The 24,028-nt window shown below is 44.8% G+C and overlaps 1 protein-coding gene across 4 annotated transcripts in view; it reads right to left on the reverse strand.

The window, feature by feature from the left end:
- The window catches only part of GRIN2D (glutamate ionotropic receptor NMDA type subunit 2D), a 1,213,579-nt gene that overhangs the window by 372,832 nt on the left and 816,719 nt on the right, over positions 1–24,028 (reverse strand). For all 4 annotated transcript variants that reach the window (XM_075328780.1, XM_075328779.1, XM_075328778.1 and 1 more), the window contains one exon: positions 20,115–20,283. In XM_075328780.1, coding sequence (XP_075184895.1) covers positions 20,115–20,283 — 169 coding nt within the window. The remainder of the gene's footprint in view (positions 1–20,114; positions 20,284–24,028) is intronic.

Genomic DNA, 24,028 nt, shown 5'->3' on the forward strand with positions numbered 1-24,028 from the left:
CACCCCTCATTTTTTTCCCCAAATTTTTGGGAGGAAAACTGCATCTTATAATCTGAAAAATATGGTACTTATGACATCTTTCCTGAAGACTTATAGAAAAATGTGCCTTATTATTTCATCCTCATTTGTGCATTGTTCGTAGTCTATTACATCATCTATTTAGTCTATTGCGCCTCCAGTATTCTATCATAACAAAAAATGGCTCATTTCATAACCGAACCTGACAACTTTTGAAAATATGTAGGACAATCAAATTGGCCACTGTAATCGCAAACTTCATGGACATCAGTAGTGATGGTATATTAGTCTTTGCTATATAGCATTCCTGCCAAGCTGGTTTGCTAATTAATATCCCAGTGAGTCATTAGAAATGCTACAAGGCACCAATGTTTGACCTTTTTTATAATTTATCTTGCAATACCCATTAATACCAGGTGTACAAGTAAGACAATTGCAAATTTCTAACATAAAATTAAAACTGTGACAAGTACCAAGGGGATAAACAGGTTGAAAACCACAGGCCAAATATTCAGCGGAGAGAATATTCACTTGGGCTGTATTATTGTTTTCAATTTGCATGATGCCTTTGTATTATGTATATTATGTATTCCATATATTAATAAATTATCATTTACATCCCACGAGTGTTACCCATGGGTTTAATGGAGCCTAAATATTTTCTATGCACTTATGCTATACAGAAGGAAGGCACTGAAAGCTTGGACCCACGCTGAGCATAAAAAAGTGGCACAGTAAAAGTAGTAGGGGGTTGGGACAAAAAATGTAAATCAAGCCGGTTCTTAATGAAATCAGTTATGCATGAAACTCTCTGAAAATGAGTGCTCAGTAAATTTCATTATCGGCTATAATAAAGCAACTGGATGGAAGAAAGAAAGGGTATTTCTGTCCACTTTGCAGCTGTAATATTGTAAAACTAACTAAAAAACAATCAATATGATGTAGATAGAGATTTTAAGGGAATCTGTCACCAGGATTTTGCAATGCAAGCTGAGGACAGCATTCTGAGAGGGTTACAAAAGTAGAAATCTATGTTTCTCTTAGGGGTACTTCACACACAGCGAGATCGCTACTGAGATCGCTGCTGAGTCGTGACTGCCTGTTTTTGTGACCTCATTAGCGATCTCGCTGTGTGTGACACTGAGCAGCGATCTGGCCCCTGCTGTGAGATCGTTGCTCGTTACACACAGCCCTGGTTCGTTTTTTTATTGTTGCTCTCCCGCTGATAAGCACACATCGCTGTGTGTGACAGCGAGAGAGCAACAATCCTGAATGTACAGGGAGCAGGAGCCGGCGTCTGACAGCCTGCGGTAAGCTGTAACCATGGTAAACATCGGGTAACCAAGGTGGTTACCCGATATTTACCTTCGTTACCAGCCTCCGCAGCTCTCACGCTGCCAGTGCCGGCTCCTGCTCCCTGCACACGCTAAGCTAAGCAGTGAGCGCTGGTAACTAAGGTAAACATCGGGTAACCATACCCGATGTTTACCTTAGTTACCAGTGTCCGCAGCTTCCAGACGCCGGCTCCGTGCAAGCGCAGCGTCGCTTGCACATTGCTGCTGGCTGGGGGCTGGTCACTGGTCGCTGATGAGATCTGCCTGTTTGACAGCTCACCAGCGACCATGGAGCGACGCAGCAGCGATCCTGACCAGGTCAGATCGCTGGTGGGATCGCTGCTGTGTCGCTAAAGTGTGACGGTACCCTTACCTGCTTCAAAGCAATTGTTTACCAATAGTAAAGGGTTTATTACTTTGTGATTAACATTGGTGTGATTCAGTGACTCCTGCAGACCAGTCTGCCATGCCCCCTGCTGTGATTGACACCTCCCAGTCACTGCACAATCTCAATTGAGAGCCTGGTGTGGGCAGGGACAGCTCCCAACTCTGCTACACTCAATTCTGAGATACAGTCAGAATGGCTGCAAACAGTAATCTGAGATAAATGTGGTAAGTTTCAGATTGTCTTTACCTACAACTAGAGATGAGCGAACCGGTCGTGGTTCGGCTCGAGTTCGGTTCGTCGAACGGAGGTCCCGTTCGAGTTCAGTTCGTCGAACGTTCGACGAACCGAACTCGAATCGCATAGGAAACAATGGCAGGCATTCACAAACACATAAAAACAACTAGAAAACACCCTCAAAGGTGTCCAAAAGGTGACAAACAACTCACAACACAACACAAACACATGGGAAAGTGACAAGGACATATACTCATGCAAAAACAAAAGAGCTGGACAAGGAAAAAGAGGAGGAGACACAGATATAGGCATGGCACGCCCTTCTAAAATCATGTAAAACACCGCAAGGTGACTCCAAGGGGAGTCTCCCTTTTTTCCAAAAATTGGGCCACACACACACACCCACCCCTTCAGTGGCAGCAGTTGTGCCCCAGTTGTAGACTTCACAGCTAGATTTGCATCAAGCACATTCAAAAATACGCCATTCTTAACCGTCCCCAGGATGACACCGGGGTAGGTAGCAAAGTCATTGCTGAACCATGACTTGTTCATCTTGGCTCCTTTTAAAAAACACAGCAAGCAAGGGTTACTCCAAGCGGAGTCTCCCTTTTTTCCAAAAATTGGGCACACACCCACCCCTTCAGTGGCAGCAGTTGTGCCCCAGTTGTACACTTCACAGCTAGTTTTGCATCAAGCACATTCAAAAATACGCCATTCTTAACCGTCCCCAGGATGACACCGGGGTAGGTAGCAAAGTCATTGCTGAACCATGACTTGTTCATCTTGGCTCCTTTTAAAAAACACAGCAAGCAAGGGTTACTCCAAGCGGAGTCTCCCTTTTTTCCAAAAATTGGGCACACACCCACCCCTTCAGTGGCAACAGTTGTGCCCCAGTTGTACACTTCACAGCTAGTTTTGCATCAAGCACATTCAAAAATACGCCATTCTTAACCGTCCCCAGGATGACACCGGGGTAGGTAGCAAAGTCATTGCTGAACCATGACTTGTTCATCTTGGCTCCTTTTAAAAAACACAGCAAGCAAGGGTTACTCCAAGCGGAGTCTCCCTTTTTTCCAAAAATTGGGCCCAACACACACCCACCCCATGAGTGGCAGCAGTTGTGCCCCAGTTGTACACTTCACAGCTAGATTTGCATCAAGCACATTCAAAAATATGCCATCCTTAACCGTCCCCAGGATGACACCGGGGTAGGTAGCTACGTTTTTCCTGATCCCAGCTCTGTTCATCTTGGCTCCTTTTAAAAAACACAGCAAGCAAGGGTTACTCCAAGCATAGTCTCCCTTTTTCCAAAAATTGGGCCCCACACACACCCACCCCTTCAGTGGCAGCAGTTGTGCCCCAGTTGTACACTTCACAGCTAGATTTGCATCAAGCACATTCAAAAATACACCATCCTTAACCATCCCCAGGATGACACCGGGGTAGGTAGCAAAGTCTTTGCTGAACCATGACTTGTTCATCTTGGCTCCTTTTAAAAAAACACAGCAAGCAAGGGTTACTCCAAGCGGAGTCTCCCTTTTTTCCAAAAATTGGGCCCCACACACACCCACCCCTTCAGTGGCAGCAGTTGTGCCCCAGTTGTACACTTCACAGCTAGATTTGCATCAAGCACATTCAAAAATACGCCATTCTTAACCGTCCCCAGGATGACCCCGGGGTAGGTAGCAAAGTCTTTGCTGAACCATGACTTGTTCATCTTGGCTCCTTTTAAAAAACACAGCAAGCAAGGGTTACTCCAAGCGGAGTCTCCCTTTTTTCCAAAAATTGGGCCCCACACACACCCACCCCTTCAGCGGCAGCAGTTGTGCCCCAGTTGTACACTTCACAGCTAGATTTGCGTCAAGCACATTCAAAAATACGCCATTCTTAACCGTCCCCAGGATGACACCGGGGTAGGTAGCAAAGTCTTTGCTGAACCATGACTTGTTCATCTTGGCTCCTTTTAAAAAACACAGCAAGCAAGGGTTACTCCAAGCGGAATCTCCCTTTTTTCCAAAAATTGGGCCCCACACACACCCACCCCTTCAGTGGCAGCAGTTGTGCCCCAGTTGTACACTTCACAGCTAGATTTGCATCAAGCACATTCAAAAATACGCCATTCTTAACCGTCCCCAGGATGACACCGGGGTAGGTAGCAAAGTCTTTGCTGAACCATGACTTGTTCATCTTGGCTCCTTTTAAAAAACACAGCAAGCAAGGGTTACTCCAAGCGGAGTCTCCCTTTTTTCCAAAAATTGGGCCACACAGACACCCACCCATTCAGTGGCAGCACTTGTGCCCTAGTTGCAAACAGGATGTTTTGATTTGCATCAAGCACATTCCATATCCACAAGCATTTACTCTCCCCAGGATGACACAGGGGTATTAAATTCCTTGTGGATCCAGGACTTGTTCATTTTAATGAACGTTAGTCTGTCCACATTGTCACTGGACAGACGCATGCGCTTATCTGTCAGCACACACCCAGCAGCACTGAAGACACGTTCAGAGACAACGCTGGCAGCTGGACACGACAAAATCTCCAAGGCGTAACTGGAGAGCTCTGGCCATTTCTCAAGATTTGAAGCCAAAAATGAGCAGGCTCCATTTGCAAAGTCATGGCATCAATGTTCATTTGGAGATACTCCTGTATCATCCTCTCCAGTCGTTGACTATGTGTCAGACTTGTTGTCTCTGGTGGCCTTGCAAAGGACGGTTTAAAAAAATTATGAAAAGATTCCATAAAATTGCTAATACCATCACCAGATACGGTGCTACTGGTACGGGTAGACTGTTGAAGATGACGAGACCGTCCCATGTTTGTCAAGTTACAACTGGGAGATTCACTTCCTGCACCTGCACGGTTGTTTGGTGGAAAAGCCGAGCTAAGATCGAGTAACAGCTTCTGCTGATACCCCTGCATACGTGCGTCCCTTTCTATGGCTGGAATTATGTCACAAAATTTGGACTTGTACCGGGGATCTAATAGTGTGGCAAGCCAGTAGTCATCATCACTTCTAATTTTGACAATACGAGAGTCATGTTGGAGGTAGTGCAGCAAGAAGGTGCTCATGTGTCTTGCGCAGCCATGCGGACCAAGTCCACGCTGTGTTTGTGGCATAGAGGTGCTAACCGTTCTTTCTTCCTCTGACATCTCCCCCCAACCTCTTTCAACTGAAATTTGACCAAGGTCTCCCTCATCCGCTGAGTCTTCCATGTCCATGGACAGTTCGTCATCCATTTCTTCATGTTCTCCTGCACCTTCCTCAACATTTCGCCTGCTACCATGCGCCCTTGTTGATCCCTGTCCCCCATGGTCCCATGCCTGCCGCGTTGGTGATGATGAACGTCTGGACCTTGGTGATGTTGTTGTGTCTTGCGCATATGAATCTTCCTGTAGTTCCTCCCCTTCCTGTTGTCTCACCCCCTGACTCCGAATAGTGTTTAGCGTATGCTCCAGCATGTAAATGACTGGAATTGTCATGCTGATAATGGCATTGTCAGCGCTAAACATATTCGTCGCCATGTCGAAACAGTGCAGAAGGGTGCATAGGTCCTTGATCTGAGACCACTCCATCAGGGTGATCTGCCCCACCTCTGCATCTCGTTGGCCCAGGCTATACGTCATGACGTATTGCACCAGGGCTCGGCGGTGCTGCCACAGTCGCTGTAACATGTGGAGAGTCGAATTCCAGGGTGTCGGCACATCGCATTTCAGGCGATGAACCGGCAGGCCGAAAGACTTCTGGAGCGATGCAAGTCGCTCAGCTGCGGCGGTTGAACGGCGGAAGTGAGCAGACAGTTTTCGTGCCCTGGTCAGAAGGCCATCTAGGCCGGGATAGTGTGTTAAAAATTGCTGGACAACAAGGTTCAACACGTGAGCCATACAAGGCACGTGTGTCACCTTGCCCAGGCGAAGGGCCGCACCCAGGTTTGCAGCATTGTCACACACGGCCTTACCAGGCTGCAGGTTGAGTGGAGACAACCATTTATTAAACTCGGACCGCAGAGCTGACCACAACTCCTCAGCTGTGTGACTCCTATTCCCAAGATATGTCAAGCTAAAGACCGCCTGATGCCATTGCGCTCTGCTGCCAGCATAGTAATGAGGGGTGCGTGATTCCTTCTGCGCAGTGCGAACGCTGGTGGCCTGACCAGGCAGGCTTGGGTCGGAGGTGGAGGACCCAGATGAGGTGGAGGAGGCAGAAGCAGTGGCGGAACTTGGACAGAGAGAGGATTGACACACAAGTCGTGGGGACGGCAAGACTTGTGCAGCAGACCCTTCACCATCTATCACCATAGTTACCCAGTGCCCAGTCAGCGACATGTAACGTACCTGTCCATGTTCACTGGTCCAAGTATCGGTGGTGAAATGCACCCGTTGACACACAGAGTTTCTCAAGGAAGCGGTGATGTTGTGTGCGACATGCTGGTGTAGCGCGGGCACACCTTTCTTAGAGAAGTAGTGGCGACTGGGCATCTGGTACTGGGGCACAGCGACAGACATAAGGTCTCTAAAATCCTGTGTGTCCACCAGGTGGAAAGGCAGCATTTCGGTAGCCAAGAGCTTACAGAGGGATAAAGTCAACCTCTTAGCTTTGTCATGGGTCGCAGGAAATGGCCTTTTATTTGTCCACATCTGAGGGATAGAGATCTGGCTGCTGTGTGTAGACGGTGTTGAGTAGGGTGTCCCTGGAAAAATGCAGCTTTGTGAGGAAAGTGCAGGCGTAGACATGATGTCGCCTTCATCCAACGTTGGTGCTATCGATGTCTGAGAGAGCTGTACACACGTACTTGTTTCCCCTTTCAAACCAACTGACAACCTACCAAGCAAACTGCCTGTTGCGGTTACAGTGGTGGAAGTTGTGCGTGGAAAACCAGGTGTGACAGCTGTCCCCACAGTACTAGAAGATGAAGAGCGCGCGGATGCACTAGAAGGGGCAGGCGGTGGATGGTTCGCTCCGCTAGGCCGCATTGTAGCACGGTGAGCTTCGCACCGGGACATATGATATTTATTCATGTGACGATTCATGGAAGAAGTTGTCAAACTGCCGAGGTTTTGCCCTCTACTAACAGAATCATGACAAATTTTACAGATCACATAATTTGGGCGATCTTTTGCTATGGCAAAAAAGGACCAGGCTAGGCAAGGCTTAGAGGGCATGCGACCTGCTGATCCACCCCGACTAGTGCTCAGAGGCACAGTGGTGGCTGAGGATGCAGTTGTAGACGTGCTACCAGTACTCCTACTCTGTTCAGGAAGGCGCAAGGTAACTTCGTCGTCAGTTGCATCCTCCTCCACCGTCTCTGTTGACCTCCTCGAGGGCCTGACTGTGGGTTGACAGTAGGTGGGATCTAGAACTTCCTCATCAATTGTTGTGTTTGCACTCCCCTCACCCTCAGACCGAGCCTCTTCTTGCCCTGACCGAATATTTAAGTTGTCATCCCAATCTGGAATCTGCGTCTCATCGTCATCAGTATGTTCCTCATTGTCTATAACAACAGGTGTTACAGTTTGTGAAAAAGGGTCAACATTATGCTCAGAAACTTGGTCCTCATGGCCTAAGTCAGAGTCACAAAGGTTCTGGGCATCACTGCAGACCATTTCCTGGTCTGTACTCACTGTAGCTTGGGAGCAAACCTCTGATTCCCAGGCTATAGTGTGACTGAACAGCTCTGCAGACTCAGCCATCTCAGTTCCACCATACTGTGCAGGGCGGATGGAGACTTCAGAGCTGTGAGAAAGCAAGTTTGATTGGGATGACAACTCAAAGGACTGGTGTTTTTTGGATGTAGTAGTTGAGGTGGCGGAGAGGGCCCTTGTAGGACCACTTGAGATCCATTCAAGCATTTTCCTTTTTTTGCCATCATCTACCTTTGTTCCAGTTGTTCGTGTCCGTAAAAAAGGGAGCACATCGGATTGTTCACGGTAAGTAGTAGACATCTTACTTTTGCTGGAAGATGGTCTATCTTCAGCAGATGTTAATGGAGCTTTGCCACCTTCCCCACGGACAAACCCTTTTTTTCCTTTTCCAACACGCCTCTTCCCCTTTCCACCAGCATCTGTCATTTTGCCACTCATTTTGATTGTGACAAGATTGTGCACTTAAAATGTGGTAGTAAAAATTGAGAGGTGGTGTAGATTTCAGCGGTGGTCTAGCTTTATTAACAGCAGAATAAACAACAATAATTATCCCTGGCAATGCAACTACGGCCCTTAAACTGGCAGCATAAATTGCTAGTATAATGGCTTAGTAACAATGAGTTTGAGTGTGCAATGCAGGCAGACGTGCTGCAAATATCTTTGCACTAGTGGGACAATACAGAAGTCCAACAGCCACGTTTAGGATGCCACTAAGTTCACTCAGTGTTTGCTAGTATAATGGCTTAGTAACAATGAGTTTGAGTGTGCAATGCAGGCAGACGTGCTGCAAATATCTTTGCACTAGTAGGACAATACAGAAGTCCAACAGCCACTTTTAGGATGCCACTAAGTTCACTCAGTGTTTGCTAGTATAATGGCTTAGTAACAATGAGTTTGAGTGTGCAATGCAGGCAGACGTGCTGCAAATATCTTTGCACTAGTGGGACAATACAGAAGTCCAACAGCCACGTTTAGGATGCCACTAAGTTCACTCAGTGTTTGCTAGTATAATGGCTTAGTAACAATGAGTTTGAGTGTGCAATGCAGGCAGACGTGCTGCAAATATCTTTGCACTAGTGAGACAATACAGAAGTCCAACAGCCACGTTTAGGATGCCACTAATTTCACTCAGTGTTTGCTAGTATAATGGCTTAGTAACAATGAGTTTGAGTGTGCAATGCAGGCAGACGTGCTGCAAATATCTTTGCACTAGTGGGACAATACAGAAGTCCTACAGTCACTTTTAGGATGCCACTAAGTTCACTCATTGTTTGCTAGTATAATAGCTTAGTAACAATGAGTTTGAGTGAGCAATGCAGGCAGACGTGCTGCAAATATCTTTGCACTAGTGGGACAATACAGATGTTCAACAGCCACTTTTAGGATGCCACTAAGTTCACTCAGTGTTTGCTAGTATAATGGCTTAGTAACAATGAGTTTGAGTGTGCAATGCAGGCAGACGTGCTGCAAATATCTTTGCACTAGTGGGACTATACAGAAGTCCAACAGCCACGTTTAGAATGCCACTAAGTTCACTCAGTGTTTGCTAGTATAATGGCTTAGTAACAATGAGTTGGAGTGTGCAATGGGCAGGAGGGTACAGTGGCAGGGTTGTGGGTCTGAGTAGAGGAAAGGAAGCCTGCCTTTCTATCCCTCCTAATGGGGAAATGCAGCGAGGAAATCCCTGACCTTAGCTACACAGACGCTGTCATCTTGTGTAGCTGTTAAACTCTGTTTTCACGGACCTGACTGTCACCTATGGCTCTGACCCTGCCTGTATTAGCCCTTAAAAGGACTGATAGAAAGTGCTATCCCTATGCTGTACAGCGCTGTGTATAGAGCGTACACAGCAGTATCGGAGATAGGCGCTGCGCCAGCGGTGACTGACACCAAGGACGCAGAAGAGATAATGGCGTCCGGACGGGCAGATACTCGTTTTTATAATGCAGGGACATTTGACATGGACATCCTATCACACATGCCGTTGCTTCTCTGGCTAAAAGTCCACTTAGCTGTGTGTGTGTCTGGGATTGGCTGACATGCTGGCTCGCCCCACTACACGCGCGCGCTTAGGGAAGGAAGACAAGGAAAAAAAAGAAAAAATGGCGATCGCCATTATCCATACAGCAGTGATCTGAATGCGCTGTTCCCGCACACTATATACTGAAATTTCATAATAGTGTGAGTCACAGAGTGACTTACACTATTACAGCGGAAAGCCAGCTAGGAATTAACTGGTCTTTTTGCTGCTATAACCGTTCTCGAGCGTATCTAGAACTATCGAGCTTTAGCAAAAAGCTCGAGTTCCAGTTCGATCTAGAACAGCCCCCAAAATCACTCGAGCCGCGAACTGGAGAACCTCGAACCGCGAACCGCGCTCAACTCTACCTACAACATGATGCTCTCACATGAAGGAGCAGTAGCGCTCGCTCCTGGTCCCAGAGCGGCATTCCCGCGTGACCTCACTCCCAGGCTTTGGCGGCGGCGTCCTCCCTCTCACCTGCCTGGTCCAAGTGCGGTTTCCCTGCACTCTCCCGCTCCCAGGGTCTGACGGGGGGGTGGCTCCACTCACTCCTCTCCTGCCCCAGGGTCTGCCGTAGCCTCCTCCTGCTTCTAGGCCCATAGGGTGTGCGCACGGCCATGTCCCCTTTCTTCCCATTATCCGAAAGGGATCCCTGAGGTCACCTATTATCTTTAAGATATTTACGACTGCCTCCCCTTTCAGGAGGCACCTGAGCAACGTTGACTTTAGTTAGTGTGTTGCTTGTTCAGGTCCCTTGTAGTTTACTGTGCATAACTCAGCCTGCTGTGACCTTGTTCCAGTTCCGTATATTTTTAACCTGTGTCTCGTCTTAGAGCCTGTGTCACCACCTCCGTGCTACCACATCTGAGCCATTCCATCTCCATGCTGCCACGTCTGAGCCACCACCTCTCTGCTGCTACGTCTGAGACACCATTTCCGTGCCGTCAAGTATAAGTTACCACCTTTGTTCCATCACATCCAAGCACACCAGCACCGGACTTTAGAGACTTTTACCAGTCCGTAAGAGCCAACCTCCTCTGGTTCCCGGCAGTCGTGCACTTAGGCTTGACAGCCCCTGTATAGGGGATTGCTTCTGGTTGCTCCTCCAGGAAAGTCCGATGCATGGCCCAGTAGGCAACCATAACAGTAGAAAAAACCTGCTGACAGATTCCCTTTAAGTGTCAAATATTTCATTGTAGCCAAAAGAAGAATTGTGAGATAAATAGGTTAATCCTTTTGGATATATAATAATAAAATTAATTAATCCTACAAACACCAGGTTTGTAAAATTCTGTAAGTGTATTTCCTAATGCACATTACTATGGAGGGTATGGTGCATGCAGAATTTATAATCATATCAGAGCAATCCATAAGAGATCTACATGCAAAATCCTTTCATTTGCATTCCAACCCATTGCCCCTACAATGCCGGTATACAAAGGCTTTATGGAAATTTTACTATGAGTGTTCGGATGGATAAACTTCATATGCATATGTGTAAAAGTAAAAAATAATGATCTAGTCCAGAGCTTTCTACCTATACCTAGTCGGTACATTACAACCGGGCCTTTTATTTCCTGCAGGGAATTCTGATGCAAATATTTCTTGAAATGATTTCTCAGCCATCCATCTGCTGACCCGGTGGAATAACGTCATAAGAGATGTCAATCAAATTCCCTGAATGAAGGTTTCATTACATCTCATACACCACATTATCTCTTATTGAAGATGAGCACAGTAGTGCTATGAAATATTTTAAAAATGAATAAAATATACTTGGAAAATTGATGTATTATTAAAGATAATATTAAGGATTAATGACATATACATAGGAATCCAGCACAACCAACTAGAAAAGAATGGACAATAAAAGATTAATTGTAATTAAAGGAGACAGAACCTTTCAGAATACTGCTGATTTTGCTGAAAGAAGCCTTCCCAGGTCAAATATTTCCCAGGGAGAAATACAGAATATATATAAATATAGTCTCACTGCTCTTACTGTAAAGAATCATCAATTGTTATAATGATTAAACCTTCTTTCCTCTGGATATAAAAGATGCTCCTTGTCATAATTCTAGACTTAGGTATAAAAGAAACATTACAAAGATCTCTGAACTGTCCCTTCATATATTTAGTTGTGTGAGATACGGATGGCTCAAGTTCACCCCATCGTGTGAATTTCACATTAGGAGAGTGAAGATCTAACAGGCTGAAAAAAGATAATGAAAAACATATCCTACTATTTAAGCAAACATGTCACTGATTTAGCTCTATCATGAGACAACAATACTAGGCTAACAAACCTAGTTAATATCTCATTAAGAGAGTTGGTACTATGCCACCGATTAACCTGTTGGGAACAAAGCTATACTTGAATTATCAAAGACTAGTATCTGGTCTAGAATATGCAGTAGCTACATTCGAAGCTGAGGAGTTAACTTTTGAGATTCCAACCACCTCTCTCCCATCCATTGATTTCTATATAGTTAGCTTCTCATCAACAGCTGCTTTTATCAGTCTTGCAAAATCACAATCCCCTGACACCAACCATTGGCTGTTTCCAGAGCAGTTCTCTTACTCATCATTCACTTGAGATGGTGCTACGTTAAAAGCACTGTTAAGTCTATATGTAAATATTTTTATATAGTAATAAGAGTGTGAACTTCAGATCAAGCTGTGTCATGTGTGAGTGGGTGCAGGAATATGGTTTAAAAATGTCATCACCAAATTGCATCCCTTGGCCCAACAATGCAAAAAAGCTTTCTTTTTCTGCCAGGAGGTACAAATTTGGTGCTGAAATCAGGTGCAGATGATTTAAGCACCAAATTTGCACCTCCTGGCAGAAAACCAAGGCAGAAAATGTGTAAAAAAAAAAAAATAATTTTGCCAAGAGGTGAAGTTTGGGTGCAGGAATACGATGTAAAATACCAGCTGAGAAAACCAGCCCCCAGCTGTTGGGCTTTATGATGGCTGGGTATCAAAATTGGGGGGGGGGGGGGAACATGTTTTTTAAATTAAGAAAAGTCGCATTTGGTTCCTTTTCTTTTGATACAGAGCCAAGATAAGCGCATGTGTAGAACGCTGCCACATGCCAGGCCCTTGGGATACTTGGTTCCGGGTGGTGGATAATGGGGATCACTGTCACAGGTGGCCGTGCCCAGTTCCGTTACCTGGGGGGAGCTCGGTAACAGGGTTATTTTGTATGTCACTTGTGACGCCACTGGCGGGTTGCGGTAATAAGATGTCCCGCCGCTGCTGTGGTTTTAGGGACAGATGGTATAGCAGCAAGTCTGTTCGCGCCCCCTCCGCCAGTAGGGGCTTAAGTCCCATGTAGGTGTGCTGCGCTTTGTGGTGCGCCAGTAATAGACACGACACAATTCTTGCAGATTAACTGGTATTTACTCATTTGATGTTGCAAGTGCAGTTTGGCACGGCTGGTCAACTGACTTTCCTATGTCCCGGTGCTGACGTGAGACCCAGTTGAGCCCTCCGTACACATGCAGAGCCGATGGTCCCCTTGCCTGAAGCTGTTGGTGACCTGCGGCGCTCTGCTCCTTTTCTTTCCGGGCCCAGTATGACAGGCCTCGCGGTCCCTTGTGGGGTAGGCTACTTCTCGGTGCCCTCTCCCGGGTCCTATATATGAGGCTGTGTCCCTGAGTCTATGGGTGGTGTGGTACCATGGAAGTCATCCCACATGGCTGGATCAGCAGACCGCCTGGAGCTGTCGTCTACTCTGGAGACCAGTACCCTGTCGTGCTACCTAGCACCTGGGATCTTCTCTCTATCCTCAGGCTACTACCTCCCAGTTGCCCTTTTTGGGGTCTCCTCACAATCCTCACACCCCTCTCACTCTCTGGCTCCTTTCAACTGACACTCATTTAACTGTCATTTTTCCTCTCTGCCAACTCTTCCTAGCAACACCTGTTGCTTCCCACAAGCCACACCCCTTTCCCAGGCTAACAGCTAAGGGATTGGTTCTCACATTTAACCACTGTTAACCCTCTACATGCTGCGACCAGGTCTCAGGGAATGTGCCTCTACCTGTGTGTGAGGTGTGGGTTGTCAGCAGAGGGTGTTCCAGAAAGCCTTAGGATCCTGCAGATCACTGGGGTAGCATATCCCAGGATGCTGCACATGACTGGGACCGCAGCCTGTAGCCATGGGCTTTATCTGTGCTGGCTATCATAATTTAAGGGGGACCCTGCACTAATTATTTTATTTTTTTTTATACCATAAAACTGATGGTAGATGCTAGAGTGTATGGGCTCCATCCAAGTATGACATCATTTCAACATGCCAACAATAGGGGTATGTTCAAAATGCCATCCAACGTTTCCAGCCAGAATAAACATTTTTTTCTAAATCCAAGTGGGCATAGAGTTTTTTTTATAATAGAAGCAAGGGTGTGGGGGTTCTACCCCGCAGATAGCAAGGGTGCAGAGGGAGGCAAAGCTCATGGTAGATGCTGGAGTGTACGGGCTTCTTCATTTACACTGCTTTCCCCATCCACCTGCCATTCTGGCGCCTGTGATGGGATGCAGTTAGCTGACACGCGGATACCCTAACCCAACCAATCACAGGTGCCGGTGGGCGGGTAAGCTAGTGGATATGCATGAGAAGTATTAAGCAACCCACTAAGTGAATGCGAGGCCTGGGAGCAGCGTACAGCGTGCTTGCTTCCATTCCTCTACCCCTTTTACCATCATTATTAATCTCTGGATTCTGATCACTATAGACATATATGGGCCAGATTCCGGAACGGATCCAGATTTTAAAAAAAAAGAGAACAGGGACCCGCCGGTCCCGGTTATCTGCGAGCCTGCCCATCTCTAATCCACATTCTATTCAAGATTCCAGATCCTATTCATGGGTCCAGCGTCTATTCATGAGTCCGGATCCTATTCATGAGTCCACAACCAATTCATGGATACAGATCTTATTCATGGGTCCAGCTCCTATTCATTGTTCCAGCTGCTAATCATGGGTTTAGATCCTATTTATGGGTTCACAGTGTATTCATGGATCCTTCCTATTAATGGGTCCAGATCCTATTCATGGGTGCAGCTTCTATTCATGGGTCCAGCTAACATTCATGGGTCCAGCTCAGCTCCCATTCATGGGTCCAGCTCAGCGCCCATTTATGGGTCCAGCTCATATTTATGGGTCCAGCTCCTATTCATGGGTCCTGCTCCTATTCATGGGTCCAGATCCTATTCATGGGTCCAGGTCCTATTTATGGGTCCAGCTCATATTCATGGATCATGGATGTAAATCTGTGATTTATTCATGAAGAAGGAGCTTTCCTGCTACAAAACGCGTAGAATAAAAATCACTTCTGATCTTCAATGAAGCTTTGAAGTTTTTTTCCTGGACGCCAGCTCGGTGTTAACCCTTTAATTTCAATATATGATCCTGTTCATCTGCTATAGGGACTGCTGCAGCCGGAATCTCTCCATCCATGCGCATATAGTAGTTATGACTCTCACAACTGCTTCAAGTGAGCCAAACTCGCCCTAACTTCATTTTACCCCCATCTGGGTAAGACCCTATCTGTGCCTTCCCACAGTCCAGTTCTTATTTGTGGCTAAGATGTAAATGCTTTCAGTTCCTGTCTATAGCACACTAAATCTCCTTTAGTTCATTTTCATCATTGAAGATTTGTCACCTCCAGTCAGCCATGGTCACCAGAAATGTAAATAGAATATTGCCCTCTAGTGATGGGCGAACCCGAACTGTAAAGTTCGGGGTTCGTACCGAACACATAGTGTTCGTGCACACGATCCCGAACACGATCTTTCTGGGTAGTTCGTGTTACAGATCGCATCCAGTTCGGGTCCAGGGGCTGTAAAAAAAAAAGCACATTATTAAAAAACATTATGATCATACTTACAGGTCCTGCAGTGCGACCTGCAGACTGTCTCCCGGCCGCTTCTGCTTCCGCGTCCGATCATTGCTGTGCCCCTGCGTAACAACCACTGACTCAAGGACCTTCCATGACGTCATAACCATGTGACCAGTCTGGTGTGAATGTTGTACAGACATTGGGTTGAAGTGGTCACATATTCACTGCACTTGTCGTCACTCGGCAGTCTCCGGCTGTTTTCAGCCCTGTTTGCGGTGACCTCAGGATTCACCGTAGTCCATGGCTCATGGACTCGATTGAACTTTGATTGTTAATGTGCGAGTCTCGCATTGCATTACCCAGTATGGCCGCACACTCTCCTGACAGGAGCAGTCGGCTGCATATATTTCCATGCAGCTGAGGCGCTCGTGTCCGGAGAATGTCAGTCTGTGCCGGGTGATGCCAATGTGAAACTGCACGAGTCATACCCAAGTGGAACTCTGGCCTCAGTGTCAGCCTGCTTCTCACTTTGTATAGCCGCTGTCTGTACAGAGTGAGGAAGCAGAGCTGACAATGCTCTACCTGTGGATTACGTCGAACTAAGGATATTTTTATAATAAAGATGGAGCCTCACAATGTTTTTTTTTATTTTATTTCTAATAAAAAAATTCTCAGTGTTGTGTTTTTTTTTATGTTTACTAGAAATTAATGATGGCCATGTCTAATTTGGTATGACACCATGAATTTCGGGCTTAGTACCAGCTGAGAATACAAAGCTAGTATTAACCCCTTTATTTCACAGCATGCCACCACCATCAGGGCCGCTGGGTGAGCCAGGTAAAGTGCCTGGCAATGGCACTAAGAAATAATGCGTGATTTCCAGGGGCAGTTGTGTTTGTCCACTCCACAGCTGTAGCAGAGCTGAAGATGCTTGCCCGCCTTTGGACTACGTCGGAGGGATTTATTTTGGGTAATAAAGATGGAGTCCTAAATGTCTTCTGTTTTATTTCTAATAAAATATTTTTTTTGTATTGTTGTTTTATTTTACTGTTAAAATAACAGACAATCACAGATGCTGTCACAGAGTGGGCATCTGTGATTGGATGCTGGAGTAACCGGAAACCACCCCATACATTCTAGCATCTATACACATACAGTAGGGTAAAAATAAATAAATAACTAAAAAAATGACATAGCATTCTGCAGTATTTTTGATTATCAGTGCAGAGAACGTGGACGGCTATGGGCTTCCACTCCCATCTGCCTGGCATTCTGGGTCCCCACGCTAAAAGTGCAGCCCGCAGCCGCCCCTGGAAAAGGTGCATTGTTTCTTAGCGCTATTTCTGGGCGCTTTACCTGGCTCATCCAGCGGCCCTGATGGTGGTGGCACGCTGGGTAATAAAGGGGTTGACACCAGCTTTATATTTTCAGCTGGTTCTAAGCCTGAAATTCATGGTGTTACATCAAATTAGATATGGCCACCATGAATTTCTAGTAAACAGTAAAAAAACACACAGACTTTTTTTATTAGAAATAAAACATAAAAAAACATTTAGAGACTCTATCTTTATTATAAAAAAATCCTTAGCTTATTGTAGTCCACAAGGAAAGCAATGTCAGCTCTGCTTCATCACTTTGTACAGACAGCGTCTATACAGAGTGAGAAGCAGAGAGAGCATTGTGAGCTCTGTTTGATCACTCTGTGCAGACAGCATCTATACAGAGTGGGAAGAAGGCTGACTCTGAGGCATCACCTGGCACGGACTGACACTCTGGACACGAGCGCCTCAGCTGCATGGAAATACATGCAGCCGACCGCTCCTGTCAGGAGAGTGTGAAACTGCATCTCGTGATGCGAGACTCGCACAGTGACAGTCAAAGTTCAATCAAGTCCATGAGCCATTTACTCGGGTGAACCCTGAGGTCACCGCGAACATGGCTGAAAACAGCCGAAGACTGCCGAGTGATGAGCAGTGCAGTGAATACTCCCAGAAGATAACACGACCTGCCATGACATCATAGCCATGTGACCAGTCTAACCCAATGTCTGTACAATATTCACACCAAACTGGTCACATGGCTATGACATTATGGAAGGTTCTTTAGTCAGTGGTAATTACCGGGAGGGCACAGCAGTGATCAAACCCAAAAGCAGAAGCGTACGGGAGACATTCTGCAGGATGCATCGCGGGACCTGTAAGTTTAATGGCAATGTTTATTATTAACTATATTCTTTATTTTGCAGCCCCGCCACCCCATCCCATAACTGTAAAGTCCAAGTTCGGTGTTCAGATGCAAGTACACATTATCTCAGAACCCAAACTTGAACTTTACAAAACGTTCGGGCTAGTCTCCCGAACACGAACATCGGGGGCTTCGCCCATCACTATTGTCCTCCAATATTTGAAGGATGAACCACAATTACACATGGTCAGGTACACTCGAACAGATATGTTTTTATAGTATTCTGTTCTATGTATTATTATATGTGGTTTATTCATTCCTAGTGACCTTTTCAGTATTTTCAATTGACTCTGCTTCTGACTTCAGGGCTAAGGAGTCTTAAAAAACAGAGACAACTTTATGCATTTGGCTCTCTGCTGTCACTTTCTATCAAATCAGCCTGAACTTTAACGCCATCATGTTCAGAACTTTTGCTGCCATGAGAACAGACAAGCTTTGATTTTATGTTTGTTTCTATTTTAAGTGAGTGTACATTGCCTTTATCTGTAAGAACATTTCCTCGGGTCATCTAAATTCTACCCTTCCCCCACTTGGTGTTGAAAGATGTAGACAAGCTTGTCTACTTTCACTCCTTAGTCAGACAAACCTATTAAAACTGTTGCTTTATTTAGCTGCGCTTACGCTTGGCTACTGGTTGTTTTTTTGTATGAATGTCACTTGTGCTTTGGCCAAAGAAAAAACATAGTCAAAGTTACTGTACCTCACAGTCCTTTCTAGGACATCTAGGACGTGTCTCCTACAAAAAATTGTAAAATAAACCTAAATCATTAGCAGATTAGTCCACAAAATGTATAAATGGTGTACTTTGTTTGGATGTCCGGTTGTGTAGAATTAGGCAATTAGAGTAGAAAATTGATCTTCAAATTTTTGTTCGCGAGTTGCTGCCAAACGGCAGCCAACCTATAGCAAATGGACAGCAACAATTTTAAGAATACTGGTATCAATGGCAGTAGTCAATCAAATAGATGTATATGTGCTTATGTAAGTTGTTGACTAGAGTCGTTATGAATGGGTTTGCAGGACCAGTAACCATAGATTGCTGACGTGGCCAATGGACTGAAGCCCTGAGAACTAATTCATATCTTAAAGTCTTTGTAAGTGCCTGGGGTGATGTCCAAGTGCATCACGCTGCAATGATGATATTGCACTAGGGTGGTTAATAAAAGAGAAACTATAGAGGCATTAAGGTAAGAGGTGGCTCTGAGGGCTCCCATCCACTGGCAAAAGATTACCATCATCTGCTGATGGACCAGGTACTTGCGAAACAATTGTCAGCAGATTTTTTGGTGGCCAGGTGGTCCATCAGAATATGCAAACACACAAACCTTGTGTTAATACTTAAACTTGTATCAACTATAAAGTGCATAACAATTCTTCTGTATTGCAATATAGTATGCCTCAGTGTATCGGTGCTAGGCAATCATGTACAGTAAATTGCAAGAAACTCTGGTTGCTAGTGCCCTAGATGTTGACTGTTACCTAGTGTCATGCAATGTTCGGCTCTGCACGCGCTTGGTGGCACAGCAGCATCAAACTGTGTTCACATTTCAGAGTCTGGGAAGCAACCTGAGTCTTCTGAATTGTTCAACCAGAGCTGGGTTTCTGCTGATTCAGGTTCATTGGTCTTCAGCCCTGCAGGAGATAAGTCCTGCAGACTGGTCAGCAGGAACTAGGAGCACAGGTTGCTAATTGCCACATACAGCTGTGTATTTCCTATTTAAGCCATGGCTTTCTTCCAGTATGTGCCAATGCTAGCTACAGCATAAGCTCCAGTGATACCGGTCCTTGTGGTGAACCTGTTTATGGTGATATTTGTTACGATGTTGAGTGGTGTGAACGTTTCCCTGTTGTGCATTAATTTCTTCCCGTTTCCTTGCTTCCCTGTACACATATTGTCTCTTTTCTGTGTTTTGAGTGCTGTGTGTACGAGTTTTTGTTCTCCCTTGTCCGTGTCATTTTTTGAGTTTTTTTATTGTGTTTTTCAGCCCATCCCAAGGGAGTGAAAGAGGGAGAGTAAGATCAGGGCTCAGACAGGAGTCAGGATCATGCTGGGGGCTCGGACCTGTTTACCATCAAGCCTAACTCCAAGATAAGGCACAGTGCATGGTCTCTAGTCTGAGAGTCAGCTTAAGTGCACCTGTCCTGTCATTACATACCCCATGCCATCTAGTTGTCAAACAATGTTATTGTCAATATCTTTTGGCTTATAAGATGTAGCTGTATGAGATCTTCCAAATCAAACTTACACAATACCCATAACAATATTTAGGATAGATATTTAGATATGCATAGACCTGTACATTATTAGTGCTTTATATGTACAACAGTTTTCTTTTAAATAAAATAATTGAAAATTAAAGCATGTGCAACATATTGTATCTCACCTCTCCAATCATTCCATTCCATACGCCTTCTATTTTCTTTCCATGTTTTCCATTGGTAACCAGGTAGAGATCATAAGTAAATCCAATGGTCTTGGCAAGACGTTTGAGAATATCAATGCAGAATCCTTTACAGCATTGCTTGACAAAGATGATGGGGTCCGTCATATGGCTGTAGAGACAAATGGGCCATATGTCACAGTCAAGTTTACATTAATTTAACAATAAATATCCAAGAAACCAAATATCATAAAACAACAGTAAATCTTATATTTTAAGGGTTGATCTTAGCTTCGATTTTTTTTAGATGGAGTTTCCAAAAATTAGAAATTTGATATGAAAATATTATTGTTTACCTATTGGTCAAGTCTTTGTTTATGGATACAATGTAATTGCAAACCTCATAATTACTGGATTGAGAAGTAATTAAACACAAAAATGCAATAGTAAAACAGAAAATGCTGAAAATAAAGGACACCTTTCATCTCCTTTCCTACAATGCCATATAACAATGTACAGTAGCCAAATCTTTAGAATTTAGTGTAGGAACTCACAAGGCAATGAGGACCCATGGCATGGGCGGTGAGGTTGTGTCTTTTGGCCAAAACCTCTTGTATTTTATATATCTTTTTCAGCTTTTTTTTATAGCACATTTTCATGATTTGCATAGTGCAGCCAAGTCCTTCTGTGCTGTTTGGGTAAAATGGGGTGACTGTCCTATGGGGTGCTGTTATATAGTGCTTGGCAGCCAGCTATAATCTAATGGTATGGGTGTCATCAATAGTCTGTGTATCGCAGAGGTGTCCTATATAAGCCTCATCTGTGTGTATTTATGATATTAGGAAATCTCCCTCTCCATGAATGTGCAATAGGTGTGCAATGCCCCATGATGTAAATATACTATGTTTTATTTATTTACTATTGTATATTATAAATATATGAGTGGATATTTAAGTGTTTTAAAAGAAAATACCCTTTGAATGTAGCAGAATTAGGATTTTTCAACACGTTACCAAAGATTGCAGTCAGTGGTCGGGTTAGCCGGCAGTAGAGCGTGTCTACAAGAGGTGTTAGATAGGATAGGGTTAAAATAGTTAAGGAAGGAGTGACAGATTGCAGGGTGGATGGTTAGGAAAGGGAGCTTCAGAGGGAGCCAGTCAAAAAGTGGGTTCAAAGTGAGAAGACATAGCCTCAGTGTAAGGGCCAGTCAGGGAACCCTGAGGTATCCTCTGGAGTTTCAGAGCCTACGGGTCACCCCAGCAAACTTAGAAAGTCAACCAGCTAGAGAGCCATCAGGGCCCAGAATGAGATGAAGGTGTGCAGTATTAGGGGGAAGGAGACACAGACCCAACAGTATTGAGGACGTGATCCAAGATGGCACAAAGAGTAGTACTCCAAAGAGAGAGGAAGGAAAGCCATGTCTGTCATTACAGTGTGAAGAATCAAAGTAAATAATACTGGTTGGCTAAGTGAACTCTGGTATTGCATGTCTTACTATGATGAGGACCGGTAGCAGGTGAATTAGGCATATTCTTGAGCCCAATGGTAATTCAAGCGGACAGGAGCACTCCTCATTCACCAGGACCCCATGTCCAAAAATCCAAGGAATCCAACTTGGTAACAGATCCACAGCTGAAAAAAGTAGACAGCGTCCAAAATGGGTGGCAGTGGAAAAAATGACTTATTATGACAAACACTTCACAGCAAGTATCGACCAGTTGGATAAAGACATACGAGAGGCTGAAACTTAGCTATGATTAGAGATGGAAGTTGGAAGTTTGGTTCGTTGGCAGCAAATGAGGCGAACCTCAACTGGCCCGAACCTGGCCCAAGGAAGTTCGGAATCACTCATTGGCAGTTTGAGTCTCCGCCCACATCCGATCATGCTGCTATTACCCCCAGTGTGTGCCATTCAAATACTGCAAGCGGCTTGCACAGCGCTGAGCACCAAGCATACTTGAGCACAGCATTGCTCGCGCACGATAAGTTCACACGTAAAGCACCCGAACTCCGAATCCGAGCCCTGTTTTTTAAACTTGGTGTTCAGTTTGAAAACAAAACCTAAAGGCCTCATAGCACGCAACGACATCGCTAACGCAATATCGTTGGGGTCACGGGGTTCGTGACTCACATCTGGCCTCGTTAGCAACGTCGTTGCGTGTGACACTTACAAGCGGCCGCTAACAATCAAAAATACTCACCTAATCGTTGATCGTTGACACATTGTTCATTTCCCAAATATCGTTGCTGGTGCTGGACGCAAGTTGTTCGTCGTTCCTGAGGCAGCACACATCGCTACGTGTGACACCCCAGGAATGACGGACAACAACGTACCTGCATCCTGCCGGCAATGAGGTGGGCGTGTCGTTAATGCCCCTCCACTTCTACTGGCGGGCCGCTGTGTGACGGCGCTGTGACAGCGCACAAACCTCCCCTTAAATAAGAGGTTGTTCGCTGCCCACAGCGACGTCGCTAGGAAGGTAAGTATGTGTGACGCATCCTAGCGATATTGTGCGCCACGGGCAGTGATTTGCCCGTGACACACAAACGACGAGGGCGGGTGCTTTCACGAGCGACATCACTAGCGATGTCGCTGTGTGTAAAGCAGCCTTTAGGCTCACTCATCTCTAGCTATGATGTGGTTGGCACAGCCATAATAAACCAGTCTTTTCTCTTCTACTACCAGTTTTGGATACTGTCTACCTCTTTGTGACTGTATTCATGAGGACAGACTAAAGTCAACCTTAGACTTCACATAGAAAGATCTAATGGACAATAGATATCAGCCATGACTCCTCCACTATAGGGTTTCATTTGAGATGAGTAAAAGTGGACAGAAGCCACCACATATGATATATATGTAAAGATTTATAAATCTAAATGCAGCACCACCACAACAAATAAAAATTAAAAAATATGTATAAAATATGTAAAATGCGAAGATCCACCAAGAATGAATTAAATGTATTTACTTAGCTATTGAAATTTTTTGGAGTACCCAACACAGTATATAAATATTTCTGAACTTCCATTTCTACTGTATCTAAACCATTGGATGTGAATTTAAAATATATGATTTAACTTTATCAAGTATTTTGACAGCTTTGATATTGCACCTGACAGAGATATTTTAATGGCATCTATATACTGCAGAAATGTTATCACTCCTGACACTACTGATGAAATGCCCAATGCGATCCCGCATATATTCTTCTACTGACGGAGCGTTGTGCCGGGGAGGGCTAATTCAAAAATAGATGTATTTTCTGGCTGTCTCGGTACAGTAGTGCTTCCCTGATAACCAGCAATAAACATCACAAATGAACGCAAAGGAAAAGAAGACCAAAAGCTTTAAGAAATCGACATGAAGGTAAAGAGAAAGTGGCACATTACAGCCGGAAGAAGAAACAAGCCTCTTATCTGCCGGCAAAATGGATCTTTTTTTTTCCTGTTGTGACACCACAACTCTTCATTAAACTGCTTGTTCTTTTACCCACTTTGTCACTTTGATGGCTGGGAAAGGGATCTCTGACCTTTTCTCACACTAGCCGCGATGTGAGTTAAATTGTCCGCGTCTCAAGATGAAGAATTGAGAGGGAGATTCGAAACATTTGTGACTGCTAGGTTAAAAAAATATTGTGCAACTTATTTTATTCTTTGTATCCGGCAAAACACAGATAAGGTCATGGCTCAGTGAGCAAGCTGAGATAAAAATGGAAGCTTACGGACTTTACTGTCATTTAGAATCATTTAGATGACTACTGCTTTTGCCTTTTTCCTAAAATTACAGCGAATATGAGGATATTTGCTACGAAACCTAAAGGTCTGGTAGATTAAAAATAAATAAAGAAAATAGTGCAATATATTATTATAGCCTAAATGCAGAAAGGAATGTCCTTACTTGGGCTCTTGTCATG

This window comes from Anomaloglossus baeobatrachus, chromosome 11 (genome assembly GCF_048569485.1).
Source record: "Anomaloglossus baeobatrachus isolate aAnoBae1 chromosome 11, aAnoBae1.hap1, whole genome shotgun sequence".
Lineage (NCBI taxonomy): Eukaryota > Metazoa > Chordata > Amphibia > Anura > Aromobatidae > Anomaloglossus > Anomaloglossus baeobatrachus.